The sequence below is a fragment of the Carcharhinus amblyrhynchos genome, chromosome 12, assembly GCF_965287045.1.
Source record: "Carcharhinus amblyrhynchos chromosome 12, sCarAmb.v2.hapA, whole genome shotgun sequence".
NCBI lineage: Eukaryota > Metazoa > Chordata > Chondrichthyes > Carcharhiniformes > Carcharhinidae > Carcharhinus > Carcharhinus amblyrhynchos.
Genome location: NC_137335.1, coordinates 57,002,753 through 57,022,857, shown reverse-complemented (window position 1 = coordinate 57,022,857; position 20,105 = coordinate 57,002,753). Strand labels below are relative to the sequence as shown.

The 20,105-nt window shown below is 38.6% G+C and overlaps 1 protein-coding gene across 2 annotated transcripts in view; it reads left to right on the top strand.

Moving 5' to 3' along the window:
• Positions 1-20,105, top strand: part of LOC145351001 (synaptotagmin-14-like) — a 188,465-nt gene that overhangs the window by 47,637 nt on the left and 120,723 nt on the right. For both annotated transcript variants that reach the window (XM_080200576.1, XM_080200575.1), the window contains exon 4: positions 14,800-15,021. In XM_080200576.1, the coding sequence (XP_080056702.1) occupies positions 14,800-15,021 (222 nt within the window). The remainder of the gene's footprint in view (positions 1-14,799; positions 15,022-20,105) is intronic.

The window sequence follows — 20,105 nt, the reverse complement described above, 5'->3', positions numbered from 1 at the left end:
AAGTGGAAAATGTTTACTGTGCTAGAACAAGGCCAGTATGAGCAAATCAATTTTTTTAAACTCAATTTCTTTTCGAAGTTGTTAGAAATAAAATATCCTATTAATTATTTTAAAATGTCAGTCTTCAAATCCCAGTTGAAAGAAATTCTTTTGAATTCTATCATTCTATTGAATAAAATACTTGATAATCTGGAGGCCATTTTTATTCTATTCAATTCTTGAATACAATTCAAGATAACTGTAATTACATCACAATAGTGAGTCATATTTCAATGGTTCTTTGTTCTGTAAATAATTTACTCTTTATAATTCTACAACCATCATACCCAATATTACTGCTACATGGATTCCTACATTTTGCATGTTTCTAATGGTAAAATAAGAAACAAATATCTGACAACACCTCATCTACAGATTTCCAAATGTCCAAAAAGTTTCCAAAATATAATGGGCGAGGAGTAATGGGTGTTAATTTGCCAATTTTGGGTTACCACTGGGAAATCAGTGGATGTAAAATCATTGGATAGGTGCCTGATTTCCCATTTATACACTGGGCAGGCCTGTCCATAATAGAAAGATGAGAATATTGGGCCTGATGTTGATAAAGTGCCTCTTCGTGATACCTCAAGATCAACATGCCAGCTGGTTGCAAATCCAAGTCTTCTGTATTAGTCTATAGAGCTCATATTTTTTATTTCTTTCCACAAAAACATCTTATTCTTAAATCTGAGTTAAGGATTATAGGCCACTGGCTTATTAATAAATATGCCAATGCTGATTTTAGGTTAATTTTTGAAAGTTTGCACTTAAATGTTTACTAGACATCATATAACAAATTTTAAACCCTTTTGCATTTATTTACTAACAGAGGTAAGCTGAAAAGGATGACCAGTTTGGCAACATTAACCAATTACACTATGCATCTGAATGGTGTTTTGCTTTCTTGGGGATAACAAGACTGCTTGATTAAATGTCGTTTTTCAAGAGTTTTCAACAAAGCCTGACTCTGCCATCAGTGTCCTCTTTAGTAGAGCAACTTAACAGTGTTGTAGAGGACCTGAGTGATGCAGTTGAGAAGGCTGGGTATACTGTGGCTGATTCAGTTACAGAGCAGGTAACACAAATGCTAAATGGTTTACGTACAGAAGAGGAATCTTCTGAAGTTTGTGCAGGTGAAGGTGCAGCATCTCCATACATTGACTCAGAAGTTGAAATAAATAAATGGTCTGTTGAAGAAGGAGAAAAAATAAGAAACTGGGCATCAACTTGTGTTAATTCAGGAGAGTTGCACGATACTGCAAGGTACATTGTATCAGATGATAAAGAAGAAAAAAGGCAAAAGCAGTTACAAAACCAATCTTCAGTTTATAGTTTAAGAAGTGATGTTTCTGCAGAGACAAGTGCAAGGGATTATAATTATAAACCAGTGGAAAAGATTTCCTCTCCACAATACACAGATGTTTCAGATGTTAATGTGGGGCTACATGAAGTTCAACAACACAAAACATCAAAAAGTGACTTCACGGAATCCAAGAAGTTAAACAGCACACAAGTCAAGGAAAGTCTAAAGGTGAAAAGAAAGAATCATGAAGATTGCGAAGGATCAATATTTAAGAAAGATAATTATACTATTTCAGATTGCAGCAGTGCTGCACAAGCATCAGAATCTCAAACAACAGAGGAAGAGACTGAAATGTTCAAACGTATGTCATCTGATGTAGGTCTGAAGAAGATCAACAACGAAGTGAATGATCTACCTTTACAAGACAAAAGGAATAGTTCAGCCAAGTCTAATAAACATAATACTGAAGGCTCAAATAGTGAAATGCAAAACAATGAATCTGCAGCTATAAATAAACAGAAAGAGCAAGTGCATAAAAAGGGCAAAAGGAAGTTATCAATGTTTGATTATGGGGATAACCAAGCAACTAACCAAACTGCAGTAGTGTTGGACAATGAAAGGCAAAAAAAAGATAATGAAGGAAAAAAGTCCCTATCTAGCTGGCTATCACAAGGTGCAAAGAAATTAGCCAATAATAAATCTGATACATCAGAAAAAATATCTAAAAATCATGAGGAAAGTCTTTCAAATGTTAAAAAACACTCCACAGATCATAAAAATGAGTTACAAATACAAAAAGATCTTAATAAACAAGGAAAAAATGACATCTCTTGCACCAAAATATCAGAAAAAAACAATAAGATCAAGAAAGAGAAAAAAGAAAAGAAAACTTCAGACAAAGGTGAGAGCATGTTTTCAACTTGATCTGCTCTATAACTTCAGCCTGAACTACTCTGCTGTCATCAGCACTATGCAAAGACTCCAGAACTTTCTAATCTAACTTGTGGAATCGTGGCAACATATCTATTTCTGACCTTGTATTAAAGAAGTATTCTTTTTCACTTTTTCCTATTCTTCAAGGATAACTGAAATTATATTCTCTTCCATGTAGTTGGCTGTCTTACTTTTGATGATGATTTGCAACAACTATTTCAAATGTTATGTATGCAATTAAAATTATTATTAATATCAGTAACATTATATGAAAAGCACAGGACTTAAACATTATGTAGAAATTGTTCAGCGGTAAAGTCAACAGCTCTGAGCTATGCTAAATGGTCTGTCCTAATTTGATTGATCTCAGCAGAGATCTGCAGTAAGTTATAGACCTTGAGTTTTAGATCAAAGTTTCCTGAGGTTTTATTCTCCCAGTATACATAAAAAAACTATGGCATATCAGATACTTCTTCAATGAAAATACTTTATATCAAAACTGTGGTAATAATAAGTGAATTGCAACATTCAAACTCAAACTGCATTAGGTTGTTTGTCAATAAGCCATTCAAGTTGGGGACTAAAAAGAAATTTGATAGTGGTGAGAGATAGCATTGTCAGAGGAATAGATAGTGCTGTCTGCGTACGAAACGAGGTCCGGAATTTTCCAGTTGAAGGTAGGAATCAAGAGTTAGCAAACAAGAGTTGTGTTACACCTCTGTCTTCAGTCTATCAGGAAGCAGGATGAGATAGCTATATTTCTAATAAAAAAGGGATGTGGGGAACAGGTGTGAGACGGATTTGAGACCAGGGAGCGATCAGCCATGATCTGATTGAATAGTGAAGTAGGCTTGAAGGGCTGAACTTGCCTCCTTCTTCCTATGTTCCAATCATGCAGTTGCCAGGGCCTTAATTGGCTGGAGGGGTCTGGAACCCAATTAAGCAAACCTGAGGCACGTGTGGAGGTAAACCAATTACAGAAGGGGCTGGTTACATGAAACATCTCCATTCCATTCATTCTTAAATACATCGGCCCATAAATATGTAGTCAACGTTGAGAATTATTGGGGAGGCCTCAGAAAGAATTTAAGTGCATTTCAAAAAGTATTTTAGAAGTATTTTAAAATGTAGTTCCCCCTATCCCTTACCCATCCAAACTCCACCTCACCTACCCTCCACCTACCCCATCTCTCCCCATATCCAGCCAAACCTTCACTCACCTGCCACCCTTATTGAGCTCGCCATTAGCTAAATGAGGTTGCTAATAGAAGCAAAATTGTTCAGAGCCTGTTTCCTCTTGACACCATTGCTGGGATTACAGGCAGTTCCCAATGAAGAAGAACCATGTTGCTGGATATCTAGGTAAGTCCAGAGTTAAGCAAGAGCCAGTGTGGCAGGCTGAAGTGAGGGATTGGAGGATTAGGTTTGATAGGGCAGAGGTGGGGAAACATGGGGTTAAGGCAGGAGACTACTTTGCATGCAGAGTCTCTGTTGTGCATAGGGTGCCTGAAATAGAGGAACATTCTCTCAGCCCACTTAAAGACTGCCAGGTGGCATGGACACCTCCTCCTGCTGGTAAAATACCAGTCGTGGCAGGAAGATGATATTATGCTCCCCCTGTTTGCCATCCCACCCCTGGGAGGGCAAATAAATTCCATCCTTGGTGTGGGAGGTGTGGATCTTGTTGTGGTGGTCCATGTAGGAACCAATATTACTGGTAAGACTAGGAATGTGGTTCTGCAGATGGAATTTAAGGACCTGGGTTTTAAATTAATGTGCAGAACCTCAAGGATAATAATCTCTGGATTATTAAGTGGGCCAAATTGATGGAAGGTCAAGCAGATTAGAGCATTGAATTAGTGGCTCAAAGAGTGGTGTGGAAGAAGGGTTTTGATTCAGGGAGAGAAATTGCAGGTGAGTCAGTACACAGAGATCTGGATGTTCTAGTGCATGAATTACAAAAAGCTAGCAAGCAGATCCAACAAATAGTTAAGAAGGCAAAAAGCATTTTGGTGTTTATTGAAAAGAGGTTTGAGTTTAAAAGTAGGGAAATTTTGTTGCAATTGTACAGAGTATTGGTGAGGTCTCACCTGGAGTATGCCTTACAGTTTTGGTCCCCTTACTTAAAAAAGGATACAGTCCAAAGGAAATTCAGCAGGCTAATTCCTGGAATGAGAGGATTGCTCTATCAAGAGAGGCTAAATAGCCAGGGTCTGCATTCCTTGGAGTTTAGAAAAGTGAGGGGTGACCTTATTCAAACCTATAAAATCCTGAGGGAGCTTTAGAGGGTAGATGGTAAGATGTTTTCACTAGTGGGAGAGTCTGGAACAAGAGCACTGAGGAAATCAGGCAGCTCATGAAAGTGCCAGGAGAATAAAGACAGCATAAAGTGCTCAACTTGGTGCTAGTCGACTTCTGGACTGGAATTCTCCAGCTGTTCAGGCCGGTGGATTCTCCAGTCCAGCTGCAGTGAACGGAGATATAGCTGAGCACCAAATTTTCATTCCTTGCTTGCAGGTTATGAATGCCTGGAGAATTACAGCCCTGAAATTCCACAAAAATATATGGATGGAAATTAACTTCCTTTTGTCCTGTGATGACCCCAACAGCTGTGCACTAGCATGGTCAGCTTCATTTGGAAAAAACATTGAAAATCTCATTCTGTTCTAGACAGGCCTTTAACAAGGTCCTTAAGGAACTTAGTATTATTCATTTCTGGTGAGTGGGTTTCCTGCTCCTTCGCCACGATGGACACTTTCAAAATTGCAAACTACCCTTGAGAAAACAGAATCCAGTGATGTCCTCAAGAAATGGAATTTTGAGATCTTGTCCTCACCTATTCCCGTCCCCATCAACAATTGAAAATCCAGCTCCCTATCCCTGTAATGGTGATTGGATTAAACTCATTTATCTCTATTTATGCCACTAATTTATCTATCTTATTTTGATTGCTTTGTGCAGTCAGATAAAGAATTTTTTTAATTGTTTTAGCCATTATTCTTTGCATGTCCTTCTGACTATACTATTACTTGCCACTACCATATTTCTTTTTTGCAATTAATTCAGTATTTTTAATATATAAAATAACACCTAATATTGAGTAGTTTTAAATGTAAATTGGGAAGATAAAACCCTAGGTTCTGGTTTAAAACTCAAGACTTACTGGTCTCGGTTGAGGCCAATGAACTGAGTACAATCAAGGATTGCATCTTGCCTTCTCTGATCCACTGATATACTCTAAATTTTCCATCTTTACTTGTTCCATTCTGCTTGTCTTTATCCAAGTTGCTACACTGTCCTATTGCCTCGATTTTTCTCTTTAGATTTCTAAACTTCCCTTCACCTGACCCCTCCAACCCTACCAGTCCCCAACTTTTGCCCTATCCATTGCCCTAGTTAGAAACTTTCCATGATGTTGATCACAGGCAGGATAAAGTGCAGCCCAATGCAATGAAGCAGCTTCATCTTTTCCCAATGCTTGGTCTCTTAGAGACAGAGACAGGGGAATCTATCATGGGGAATGAGGAAATGGCAGAGACATTGAACATATATTTTGTCTGTTTTCACAGTAAAAGACACAAATTACACATCAGAAACAAAGGGCAACCAAGGGACTAAGAGTGATACAAAATATTAGCAGAGAGAAAAACTCAAGGGATTAAAAGCTAACAAATCCCCAGGACCTGATAATTTGTCTCCTGGTGTTTTAAATACGATTGCTGTAAGAATAGTGGATGCATTAATTTTGATTTCTTAAAATTCCCTAGATTCTGCTACAGTTCTCATACATTGGAAGATAATAAACAAAATTCAAGAAAAGAGGGAAGGTGAGAAAGGGGAACTATAGGCTAACTTGACAATGGTCATAGAATCCCTACAGTGCAGAAAAAGGCCATTTGGCCCATCAAGCCTGCACTGACCACAATCCCATCCAGACCTTATTCCCTCTGGGAAAATTCTGAAGGGTATTATTAAGGTTTTCTTAATAAAGCACTCAAAATCATGGTGGATTAGACAGAGTCAACACAGTTATACAAATTAGAATTTTTTGAGGATGTATTAATAAAGTAGGTGGGTTCCCAGCTACTTTTGGCTGAGGCAGGCAGGGATCGTGGCACCCCTTAAAATCCATCCTCCTATGTATTAATTATTGGATGTTTTTTGAAAATCCATGTATACCACATCTATTTGCTCCCCATTATCTACTCTATTAGTACATCCTCAAAAATTCTAATAATGGTCAGACATAATTTCCTTTTTGTAAAACTGTGTTGACTCTGTCTGATCCACCATGGTCCCAGGTTCAATTCCAGCCTCAGGTAACTGTCTGTATGGAGTTTGCATTTTCTTCTTGTGTCTGCATGGGTTTCCCCTGGGTGCTCTCGTTTCCTTCCATAGCTCAAAGGTTAGATTAGGTTGGTTGCCATGCTAAATTTACCCTAGTGTCAGGGAGACTAGCAGGATAAATGGGATTATGGGAGTAGGGCCTGGGTGTGATTGTGGTCAGCACAGATTTGATAGGCTGAATGGTCCCCTTCTGTACTGTGGCAATTCTATGATTTGCTATCTATGCTAATGACAAAAAAACACAGAACAGTGCAGCCACGATTGTTGATGATACAAAGCTTGATGGGAATGTAAGCTGTGAGGAGAACATAGAGACTACAAAGAGATATAAACAGTTTGAGTGGGCATAATTTCCTCATAATTTGGGGAAATGTGGGAATGTTCACTTTAGTACTAAAAATAGAAGAGCAAGGTTTTTTTTAATGGATGTGGAACTTGTAAATGTTGATATTCACAGAAACTTGGTTATACACATACAAGAAAAACAAAGATAGCATGCAAGCAAATGGAAGGAAAGTAACAAATAGGTCTTTATTACAAGGATTTAGAATACCAGAACAAAGAAGGAGTCCTACAGTTGTAGAGGGCTTTGGTGATACCGTAGCTGAGGTACTGTAAATGATTCATATGTAAGGAAGGATAAACTTGACTCAGAGTTTGTTCAGTGTTCCAGAGATGAGAGGGTTGGTCCTGTGGTGACAAATTGAGTCCATTCTTTTTGGCTCTTGGAATACTGAGGGGTGATCTCATTGAAACATGTGATATTTTGAAGGGACTTGGCAGGGTGGATGTTTCTTCTAATTGGGGAACCTAGAACATGGGGGCACAGTCTCAGGATAAGGAAACAATCATTTAAGTTAGAAATGCAGAGAAATTTCTTCACTCAGAGGATTGCGAATCTTTAGAATGCTCAACCCCAGAGGCTTGTGGGTGCTCTAAAATTGAGTATATTCAAGGCTGGCATAGAGTTCTGGTCTCTCAGGAAATTAAGGGACAGTGATAATGGATGGGGAAGTGAGTTGAGGTAGAAGCTCAGCTTGGGTGCCTCAATCTCCTAACTAACCAGGAGAGACCCCCCCCACCCCACGGACATCAGACACCCCCCGATCATTGGTGGCTTTGTCACCCCTTCATACCAACACAGGCCAATGAAGCCCCTGCTGGATCCACCGACATGTCCCCCTCTGCGTCACAACTCCTTCCACAGGCACCCCCTACCCATCTCCCATGCACACTTCCCCTGCACAGCCTCCTCTTGTCAGAGCTCCCTCTGTCGACCACCCCCTTGCAGAGCACCCTCTCCTGCATAAGTCCACCATTATTGTGCAAACCCCCGTCATAGTCCCACCCCTACTCAGGCCCTACCCACTTGGCACTGTTCCCAGCACACTTATGGTGCCCAGGCAGGCATTGCCAAAGTGCTATGTGGGCACTGCCAGGTTGGCATTGCCCAGTAGACACTGGCTTCCATGCCCCCTGCGACCCGGAGGCTTCCATGGTGTCCGATTCCCTCAGCATGGCCATGGCAACTGGTCCCTGCTACTGCAGAGCAATAGTGATTCTCCGTCGGCGAAGGCAGAAGCAGCCATGCTGAACTAGATGAATACTTTTTAATTTAGTAATTTTTATGTGAATAGGCTTCACGCCCAAGCCTTTCTCATTGGTAAAAAGGGGCTGGGAGGATAGGGTGTGAATCAGATTTTTGGCCTCCCGTGCTATCTTACCAGTCAATCAGTGTAGCGAGCCGGTAAGATTGCGCCCATGATGATCTCATGGAAAAATACTGATTTTTAAAAATGCCAACATACATGTGCAGTATATGTGTTATACCTGTAGGTGGCAATGTTATTGAGATTTAGCTAATATTCAGTGCAAAGCTTTCTACTTTGTGTTAGCAAAGAAACTCATTGCAAATCTTTCTACTTTGTATTAGCATGGAAACTCCCCATTCAGCTCTATTAAATAGACATTGTTTTTAAACTGTACAGTTCAATTGTAGCCTTTTCACAATCTGTTCTTGAGTAATAGTAGCTGAAACATCATGACATGATCATACCTGATCAAGCAATGTGATGTTCCCTTTTAGTTGGCATATATTTTTCTTTACGATATCACTGAAGAAAATTGGCACATGCTTCTATATTTGCACCTGGCAAATTCTAACTGGGTCAGTATGGAGGACATGACTGAACATAAAACCACACAGGTTAAAAGTTAATTAGAGGAACGGGATTGTGTGAAGGTAGTTTTTGGAGACTTCTCAAACCCTGATTTTCAGATATGAGCAAGTTTTTTTTCAAATGATTTAAATTTTGCATTAAATATGACTATAACGTGACTGGAATTGAAAATGTCAGTGGAAATTGATTTGAGAAAAATAACTTGAGCAACGTGATTGATTTGTGGCTGGTGGCTGCTCGTACTTGTTTGGAAATAAATTGAATGATTGAATTATTTGGTTCCATGTGAGCTCTTTATTTATGGTTATCAGCATTTATAATTGACAGCTATTTGTATCTGTCTGCATTTGAGTTAATCAACACGGCTGACAGTATTTTTCACGCTATGCGGACTTTAATGTGCATTTTATAGGTGATGTGTTTGTTACATGCAATATTTTTAATTATGTATATTTGATTCCCTGATTTTTCTCTGTTGACACTGTAGACAATAATCTTGCCAGGAAGGTCATCTTTTTCAAGATAGTATGTGAATTTCTCTGACCTATCCTTGAGAATGCTTCTAATCTCCACATGGCTTACCCTTTCAGTTCATCAAGTTATCAACATTTCGATCATTCCTTCTAAATTGCTCAACAGAGATCTCAACAAGAGTATTTCATTTTCCTCTGGAGTACTCTACAACCACCCGATCTGAGCACTGATTTCTGCAGCTTCAACTTCAACAATTTCTCCAGTTTTTTTCCTCAGTTTTCTCATTGATACTTCACATTTTGCTCATATCTGCCTTTCTAAGTCTTTACTTAGCCTGCTTAAATTGATTTTGAATATAATCCAGCATTTTCACACCTTTCCAATCTGTTTAAACAAGAAAATTTACAAGCTAATAAAGCAGTTTATTTGTGTGCATACTTATTGTATGTTACTCATGTCTTCCATGTTGTCCTTAGCTTTGCTCTTTATTTTATTAAGTACTATACAGGGACGCATCAAGCTCCCCATTCCAGTTTTGATGCAGGATTTTATCTCAAATTTAACCTATCTTTGCCTTTTTAGATGCCGAGAGATCTCTTTATGCTTCTACATTTTGTACTTAAAAGACAGTTATTTGTTGTTCCTTTTGTCTGCTAACACGACTTTGTGATAAACTTTTAAAGGGATTAAAAAGCTGATCAAATTGGCATCCTCAAATTTTTGCATTGTCTTCACCCCGGAAAACTTATGCTTTATTAAGTGATGCATATTTAAAATCAAACTCGCTTCCTTAAAAAGCGGTTGGGGAAGGTATGAAATTTGGGGCTCAGAATGTTCATGTGAATCCTTGTGCACAGGTCACCACTCAAAGGGCAAACTATCAGATATTAGTGGACAACTGTCATACTTGCTATTTGTAATACATCTTGCAGTCCTACTTCAAGTGATATTCACTAAGAAAATACTGTAGTACTTATGCAACCAATCAGTATTGATTTTTCCTTTGCTGCATGTTTTTGCTATTAAAAGCAGTATTTTTTCTAGGGTGTTTTTCTAACCTTTCAGTTAAACCTCTGATCTTCAGCCTATAACACAGAGTAATTTAAGCAGTATATTACTGTTTGAATGTCATTCTCAAATTAATGATACCATTTCAGTCTTTAAGTTTTTAAAGATAGTCCCATTTGTCATTAATTACTAGTAACCACTATACTTTTTAGTGGCAATAGAGCTACGTGAGTTTAGAACAGAAACAGAAATCCACTGAATATGGATATCAAATAGGTATTAATGTCACTTTCTGTAATTACTCTGTAATTTGCGTCCTTTGATTCCTAGTTATCACTTAAGAGTAGAAATGACAAGCACTATTTAAACTTCACAGGGGGTAGAAGGTTTTTCATGCAGGAACAGAATTTTTTTTAGTGTAACATTTGACATCAAATCCTGTTACATTGTGATAAATAATAGATTATTAATAAAGAAGTGCATACTGTCGTCATAAATATATATATATAGGATGCATGTTACAGATTTGGCACATATGGACTTTGACTTCTGAGACTACTCCATAAGAACATAAGAAATAGGAGCAGGAGTAGGCCATCTAGCCCTTCGAGCCTGCCCCGCCATACAATAAAATCATGGCTGATCTGAATTGGCTTAGTTCCACTTTCCCGCCTTCTCCCCATAACCCTTAATCCCCTTGCCTACCAAAAACCTATCTACCCGCGACTTAAATATGTTTAGCAAGGAAGCCTCAACCACTTCAACGGGCAGAGAATTCCAGAGATTCACCACCCTTTGCGTGAAGAAGTTCCTCCTTAACTCCGTTCTAAATTGCCCCCCCCCCCCCACCCCCCCTTATCTTGAGGCTGTGCCCTCTAGTCCTGCTGTCCTTTCTAAGCGGGAAGAACCTCTCCACCTCTACCCTATCCATCCCTTTCATCATCTTGTACGTCTCAATGAGATCTCCCCTCATCCTTCTAAACTCTAACGAGTACAAGCCCAGTTTATTCAGCCTCTCCTCATAGCTCAACCCCCTCAATTCCGATATCAGCCTAGTGAACCTCCTCTGCACTCCCTCCAAGGCCAAAATATCCTTGGGCAAGTGCGGCGACCAAAACTGCACACAGTACTCCAGCTGCGGCCTCACCAGTGCCCTGTACAGTTGCAGCAAGACCTCCCTACTTTTATATTCAATCCCCCTCGCTATGAAGGCCAGCATCCCATTTGCCTTCCTGACCACCTGCTGCACCTGCAGGCTGGGTTTTTGCGACTCATGCACAAGGACCCCAGGTCCCTCTGCACCATAGCATGCTGCAGCTTTTCGCCCTGTAAGTAGTAGTCCTTCCTACCATTATTCCTACCAAAGTGGATAACCTCACACCTGCCAACATTGTATTCCATCTGCCAGGTTCTCGCCCACTCGCTCAGCCTACCTAGATCCCTCTGCAGACTTTCCACACCCTCCGCACAATTTGCCGTTCCACCAATCTTTGTGTCATTAGCAAGTATACTAGAATAATTATAATTCTGAGTGCTACTTCAAGAAAATATTCGGTGGCATTGTTTGCTACAATAAGGAACAAAATACAATTCATGCATGGTGTTGGTAGCTTTTGAGGTAAAGACACAAAGTAAAAAAATGTGAAGTTCAATATAAACAAGAAAAGCAAGCCTCTTCTTTCCTGTACAATGTGTGCTATCATGGACTCTGACTGACAAAAATAATCATCTACAAGGGATGACCAAGTCTAAAACTCTGAGATGAAAACTCTCTGTAAAGTCTTTTCATTAACCTCTAAGGGAATGTACTGAAACTTCAGGGCACCATTCTAACGTTACAACCTGCATTGTTCAACCATAATTGATTGTTTTCCAGAGATGTGGGGGACATGTTATCCTTGCATGTCTGGTGGAAAACTGGCAGGAATAGGTAGAACACTAGGTATACACCCACCTGATATTAAACTTCATGACTTTAATGAAGAGCAAAATCAGGTACAGTGCAAGGCCAGCGTTGAACCTAATCTCACCAATTCCCACTTGGTCCAGTGCCCTCCCATATTTCAAGGGATCAGCACCATAGGAAGCATCCTGCTTTGTAAAGCATTTGTTCATCTATGAAGGCATTGACCAGTATCATTGACAATTCGCTTCTAAATTATTTTCTTTTGGAAAGAAATCAATTCACGTAGCATTAACTTCTTTGGATACATGTTTTTTCAAACCAATGAAACATTGGGCATGGTATTTTCCTCTGTCTAGTTTCACTTGAGGATTTTTAATTTTGTTATCATATTCAGTGAAATTCCTGTCTTTGCTAATTTTGCTGCAAGCGTATTTCACAATTTCACACCTGCATCTGCTTTATAGCAAAATCAGGAGTTTCATCCTCTTCAGGAAACCTGTTTATAAGGTGATCTATACTTTTAACAGATTTTCCTTAAATTTAAGAACTTGCACTTATATAGCATCTTCCATATCCAAAAAAGCATCCGACAACACTTTGTAATCAATAAATTGGTATTGAAGCGTTGTCAATTGTTATGCAGGCAAATGCAACAATAAGTTGTGCACCATATCATCCACAAACAACAGTCAGTTAACTTATTTTGATGGTCTAAATTGAGTGGTTATTGTCACCCAGGGTAATTTACTCTTCTCCAAATGGTGCTGTTTGATCCTAAACAAGTAGGTATGACCTTTTTTTTGAACACATAGTTCAAAGAAAATCACTATCAATGATATAACACGTCTTGTGTAGTTCTTGAAGTGTCTACCTAAATGACATGCTCAAATTCCTGGAGGAATTTGAACTCACAACCTTCTTGTTTAAAGCATTGGAACAGGTGAATTTTAATTATTTTGCTTTCTATGTTCATCATACTAAAATATGTTAGTCACTGACTGTCCTTGTCATTATTCAGAAAATACTTGTTCGACTTTTACTATGGCACTATTTAGAGATGACCAGGGAGTTCTGTTAATGTCGATACAATTCAGTTGTACAGATCATTGAATAGCAATTCGCCATTATTGAAAGGAAACTTTCTTAATTGTAACATTTTTAATTTGCATCATCTGACATCGAAATTAAAATAATGTTATTTATGGGTTGCTAGTTGTCTTTAATTAGTTAACTATACAACAGTTTGAGGTTAATTCTCAATCTAAATTTTTGATAATGTGCTGGGGACAGAATCGTATCCACTGTCTGCACATATTATCATATAAAATCTCTGCTTGTAAATTTTTATCCATGCGGACAATGCACCTGCAATTTCCTGATGGCCATCAACAATGGTCAAGGTTCCTTACCATTAATCCAATGACTGCAGTTTTGACAGTGCTGTTCAGCATTCATCAGTGCATTAAGTGCATAAATGTTTAATAACAATTTTGAGTCAAGAACAATGAAGAAAACAACATAAAAGTGCACACTTTTCTGGTCTGCACATTTGAGAGGAGAGTTTGGAAAGTTGTTTAATGAAATAAAAACAGGAAATGCTGGAACCACTCAGCACATTAGATAACATCCATGGAGAGATTGAAACAGTTGCCATTTCAGATTGATAATCTTTACCAGAATGTTCATAAGGGAATACAAAGATGAGAATTTTAAATTTGAGGCACTGGGGAACAGAAGTTAACGTATGTTAGTGACAAAGAGATGATGGTGAGTAAGATTAGAAAGTAGGTGGAAATGTTTTGAATGAGCTGAATCTTATGGAATGTAGGATGTGAGATTGACAAGGAGATCATTGGAAGAGTTGAATCTCAAGGTGACAAATGCATAGACTGAGGCTTTGCCAACACTTTGTCTGAGCAGGGATGAAGGCAAGCAATGTTATGAAAATGGAAGTAGGTAGTCATAGCTATGTAGAAAAGGTGGAATCAAAACCTCAACTTGGGCCTAATAGAACACTGAAGATGAGAACAGTCGATTTCAACTTGAGACCATGACTGAGAAGAAGGTGGAATTAATGGCAAGGATACAGAGTTTGTGGCTTGATAGCTGAAGATGATGCTTCAGTCTTCCCAAACTTTAACTGGTGAAAGTTGGAACTCATTCAGAATAGAATATCACAATAGCACATGACAGTATAGAAATAGTGGAGCTGACCAGCAAAATGGTTGAGAGTATGGCACCTCAAGCCATGTCTTTAGATGATATCACTGAGGAATGGGTGAAATTTGCTGTACTTGCAGCCATTTTTTCAGGGTTCTGCAGCTCATCTATTGAAGTTATAACAAATGAGCAAGGGAATCCCATGGAAATTCACTTCCAATTTATTCCTAATCAAAGCCACAAATATGATTATTGTTATTAGTGTCTGAAGTATTTCTCATATGAGCTAATCAAATCTGTTAAAAAGATGCATTAAAAAACCAAATGGGATAACACCTTGGGACATTAAATAACAAATATCATAATAGGGAGATGACTTGTTCTTCTTCATCATTCTGATGTGTCTGGGGTTGGTGTCTGATGCTTACTGTCATTGTTGTGTTGACCAGATAACAGTTATGGTGATGGAGACCACCATGGTTCCTCATCAGACAGTGAAGATGAGGTGCTTGGCAAATACCACGAGGCATTGTCCAAAACACAGATCGCCTCTGGTGCAGCATCAGACAGCAGACACCATCAGAGAGGGTATATGTGGGAATCCAGACTCAAATATAGTCCTCTGTCAGCAGAATATGATGGATACAGCAGTGAGGCATCTGCAGATGAAGGTAAGATGAATCACATGATTTCACACAGCTCTAGCTAAAACTGAAAATGCTATGGATATTGAGATATTACCTGTTTAAGGTGCAATTTTCTACTCATGAGCAGCCAAGTGTAGAACACCTGCAGTTACTTAAAGCAAATGAAGACTAAGTTTCTTATTATACAACTCTATGTGTGTCAAATGTATATTATTTCACTACAAATCACTTTTCCATCTCTATGAAGAATGAAAGCAAAATTGACCTGTGTATCAGTATGTGATATTAATTAATATTAGCTACTGTTTATTAAAAAATATGTATATATAATGCACTTTTACATACATAAAATGTTATATATACAATGATATCCTATACATATTTTGTTAATAACATTTAAAAATAATGCTTATTTTATATTTCTATTACTTTTTAAACTGGTTACTTCTCATATAGCGCTTAAAATGTTTGGTATTTCTTTTTTGAGGAATGCTTTGCGGTAAATTATTAGACATGAAATGTATTTAATAAAACTTATTCTGTCTGAATCAGAAATGCGATTATAAAGTTACTTTGATTTAATCAGCGCTAATTTAAATTTAGAGAACTAATTTGTGACTTTTCAGATTTTAGTGATTAATCCTGCACCTTTGTTCAGCAACTTTAACCTTAATAGGAACTTGATAGTGGGAATCAGACAGGCACGGCTCAAGACAGTTGTTATTAGTAGTGAGGCACAGGTTATTTTAGCTTCACGGTCCTCATTTGTATGATGTGTAGTTGCCAGGCTGAAACCTGTGGGAAGTGGCTTTTGACCAGCAGTCAGAATTGCTCTATTTGGTTAGTTGAGACCACTACTAGGAATTAAAGGAATAGTTCCAGGTGATCAGGAGAGTTGTAGGGATGGAGGTTTGGGGGAAGTGGGGTGAGGTCTGCATGGGAGGTGGGTCTAATGATCAGCAGAGACCTAAATTTCTGTTGTGGCCCAGATGATCATCCTTGCGCCTCCTAACTATACGAGGACTGTAGAAAAATGTTAGTTAAATGTGCATCTTTGACCCCTCTTGGCTCTGGCTCCTCTTTCTACCAGTCTAATCTGATAGGAAAGCCACAAATGCTTCACTGCTTGGGCTGTTGGGTAAAATAACTGTTGAGTTCAATTTTGTCACCTGATTTTGATCTGCAGACTTAAAGAAGCATCCCACCTATTTTTGCGGAGAGTAGGGCATTGGAGAGCAAGTGTACCAGATGATTTTAACTGTTCAGCTGTCTTGTTTGCACCAGACTAGTTGGGTTTAAATTAATCAGATTGTAATATCGTGTAGCACTGAAAGAGGCCATTTGGCCTCTTGTGAAAATGCTGGCTGTTTGAAAGCATGGTCCAATTAGCCCCTCTTCCCCACATTTCCTCAGGGCCTGTCTTTTCTTTTCAAATATATATCCAGTTAAGTTTTGGAATTTCTGCTTTTTGATTCCCATCTTCAATTTCATTATGAGGGATTAATAGTAGATTAAGGAAAGATTAAACCCAAAATATAGAATGTGCTTTTGATTTTTTTAAATATTTTGAGTTCTGTGTTCAGTGAAATAGTAAACATTACTTGTATCAAATCAAAAGAAATTACAGCACCATAGGAGGCCATTTAACTAATTTCTATATTAATTCATTGGCATCACTGCCTAGGCCAACATTTTGCAGTTTCTCCTGACTGAAATCCATTTGCTACTTTTCTGCCTACCTGACCAATTCATTGACGTCTTTCTGCAGCCTTTAGCTTTCTTTCCAACAACCAACTACACAACCAATACCTGCAAACTTTTTAATCATGCCTCCTAAATTTGTATCTAAATTAATGATATGTACCACAAAAAGTAAAGGACTCAGTGCTAAGCCCTGTGGAACTCCACTGGGAACCGCCATCCAGTCACTAAAACGCCTTTTGATCATCTTCTTTGCTTTCTGCTGTTGAGCCAGTTTTGAAGCCAACTTGCCATTTTGCTTTGGATACCCTTGACATTTACTTTTATGAACAGTGTGCCATGTGGGACTTTGTCAAAAACCTTGCTAAGACCTATTTGGATAATAATCATAATCAAAAGTTTATTTATTTAAGAATCAACATCTGTAGCAACCAGGAACTGAATTGAGGTGAGTTTGTAATCAGTATTTCCAATTGAAAATACTGATTTGGCTCCACCTCAAATCTGTCTTGCTTAGAATAATTGAGCTAAATTGCTGTAGTGCATCTTGTAAATGCATCTAATAGTTGAAGGGAGGTGGCTGAAGTAATATGTAGACAAGTTTGGGAATTGAGGGAAATAACATAGAATAATAATCACAGGGGATTTCAACCACCCTGATATTAATTGGGCAGAAGAGGGAAGTAAAGGGGATAAAGGAATGGAGATTCCGCAATGTTTATGGCAACAGGTCAAACATGGGCAATAAAACCTTCTGCCGATTAACACCTAATATACCTCTGCAACTGATGTTTGCGATTTCCCCATATTGAACATTTTTGCAAGCAGCAAGCAGAGGGTAACATGGGCACAGAACTTACATGGGTGGAAGACTTTAATACCCATCACCCAGAATGATTTATTAACACAAAGAATACATCTACCAGACTGGGCCTGTGGCGGTTGGTGCGGAGCCGTCCTCACCATTGTACCTGTAACAGATACATGTCTATGATAGTATTGGCAGGGATGACCACTTCAGATTTGTGGAAATAAAATCCCATTTTCACACTGAGAATACCATCTATCATTTTCTATTGCAGTATGACCATGCTAACTATGATAGATTCACAACAGATTTAGCAACTCAAAACTGGGCATCCATGAGGTGCTGTGGGACATTGACAGCAGTAGAATTATATTCAATTACAATCTGCAATTTCATGGTCCATGATATTCTTCATTCTACCATTATCATCAAGCCAGGTGAATGAATATTGGTACAATAAGGAGTGCAGGAGCAACACTAAGCTTACCCAAAAATGAAGCCCTTACTTTGTTGCTGCCATTCTAGATCTAACGTAGGAAGTTGTGAGGGAGAGAAGAGAAGTTCTTTTCTGGAGGATGATAAAAGGAGTCTACCTCATGGTGCAGTAGAGGCACATTTCTGTTCAGCACCATCTCCATGTATCTTGTCTTCCTCCTCCTCCTCTCTCATCTCCTGTTTCTGCTCCTGTTTGGAAGAGCTGCCCCCTTCCAGGGTCTCATGTGTCGAGGCCCACACCTCTCTGTGCGACCACATTATGGAGAGCACAACAGACCTCCACAATGACTGATACCCTTGCAAGAGGCTATTGAAGGGTGCCAACTGACTGGTCCAGGAACTGGAATTCCTTCTTCAGAGGTCCAATGCTTTCCTTAGTGGTCGTCCTGCTGAAGTGGTGGCATTCATTGTATCACCCTGTGCCTCTGATGGTGGCCCTGTAGATGGGTGAATAGCTTTGTCTTCAAGGGATATCCTCTTCCCCTAATGTCCATCCACATACTTCGGGGGTTGAGGCAGCCTGGACTGGTTGAGGATGAAGCAGTCATGGCAACTGGCAAGAAAATGAGTGCACACATGGACGAAGCGCTTAAATCTGAATGGGCATTTACTGGGTGCTTTGATGGCCACATGAGTGCAATCACTGATGCCCTCTGCCTGGAGGGGAGAAATCCAGCAATGGTGATGAGAGTGCTGACCGTGGCGATTATTCACTTTTTCACATTTAGCTGATGCTTTGGATTGGTTTTCCTGAGGCAACCAGCAATGTCTTAGAAGGAAATATTTGCTCCCTTATTTACATGTGCAAAGTTTCTATTGTCTGCTTTTTTTAACCTTAAGATGAAAGACATCAAATATGGTATAGAATATAATTTTGACCAAGTGTGTGCACAATTCCTGCCCTCCTTTTTGGAGTCCCCCTTTTTAGTTAACCAGTAGCAAATGGAAAACAGGTGTTATTTGATCCAATTTGAATTGTTTAAAAAACAGATGAGAGTGGGATATTGTATGATTTCTTCCTGTGTGAATAATTCAGTTTGAGTTGAGTAGTTTTCCTGATCCATATGTAATTTATGATATGGAAAGAAACATGACATAAGATTTGACAGTATATGCAGATGATATTTTATCCACTAGGTGGCCACGTATGTACAAGTTTCTTGTAGTTTGCAATCAAAATCATCTGCACCTGGAGGGGTAGTTCAGATGAGCATGAAGTTAAAAAAAAAACAAAATTTTAAAAGAGTTAGAAACTGTAAGTTAGAAACATGTAATGCAAGAATGCATTACATGGCACTATGTTGGTTAAGGTACAAGTGATTCTGCACAATCTCTTCATTAAAAGTTGCTTACAGTGTTTAAAGTTCTTTTTATAAACCTATATGGAAATAGATATGTAGCCTATATGGGCATTCACCTATGACCATAAATACTAAATAGTTTACAAAATAAGAAGCTTTTTGGTTTACATGTACAAAGTGTGTCCCTTTTTTACTTGAACATCTTTCAAATGCGCTGCTTCAGTGTGAAAATCAGCTTGCTTAATATTCTAGACAGTTTGCTGAAAAGTTTGTGATTTATTCATATTTGTGTTATAAAATATGATATTATCATTAACTTTACAAATGATGATTGACCATTGTGAAAATATAAGATCTAATTAGTTTGTTTGTAACTTCAAGGACTGCATTGTACAACATGTTTCTATAGTCATCTAAAAGGCTACACATATATCAATAGAATATTAAACTGTTAAGGCCACATAATAGAGGTTTATTTATTCCTGTGAAATGTTATCTCTCATTCTAACAAAAGGATGCCTGTAATGCAATATTGTGGGCTGTAACTTCCTTGGAGTAGCAATCAGTGTTAGATTATCTGTTGTGCTAAGTTTCTTCCTGTCTTGCATGACCTTCCTGATTCAAGCCAGGTGAGATCTAGGCAGCACAGCTGTTTCCACAGTCCAGCCATGAGTCTAATAGAGTCAGAGTGAAGGAGGACATACCTTTTTTAACTGCTTTAGCCATTGCAAAATAAGTTAGTTTAAGGATTCCATTGAAACTGACAAGCCAGGGAGAGGTAACTAGATAGGATTTGGGGGTGG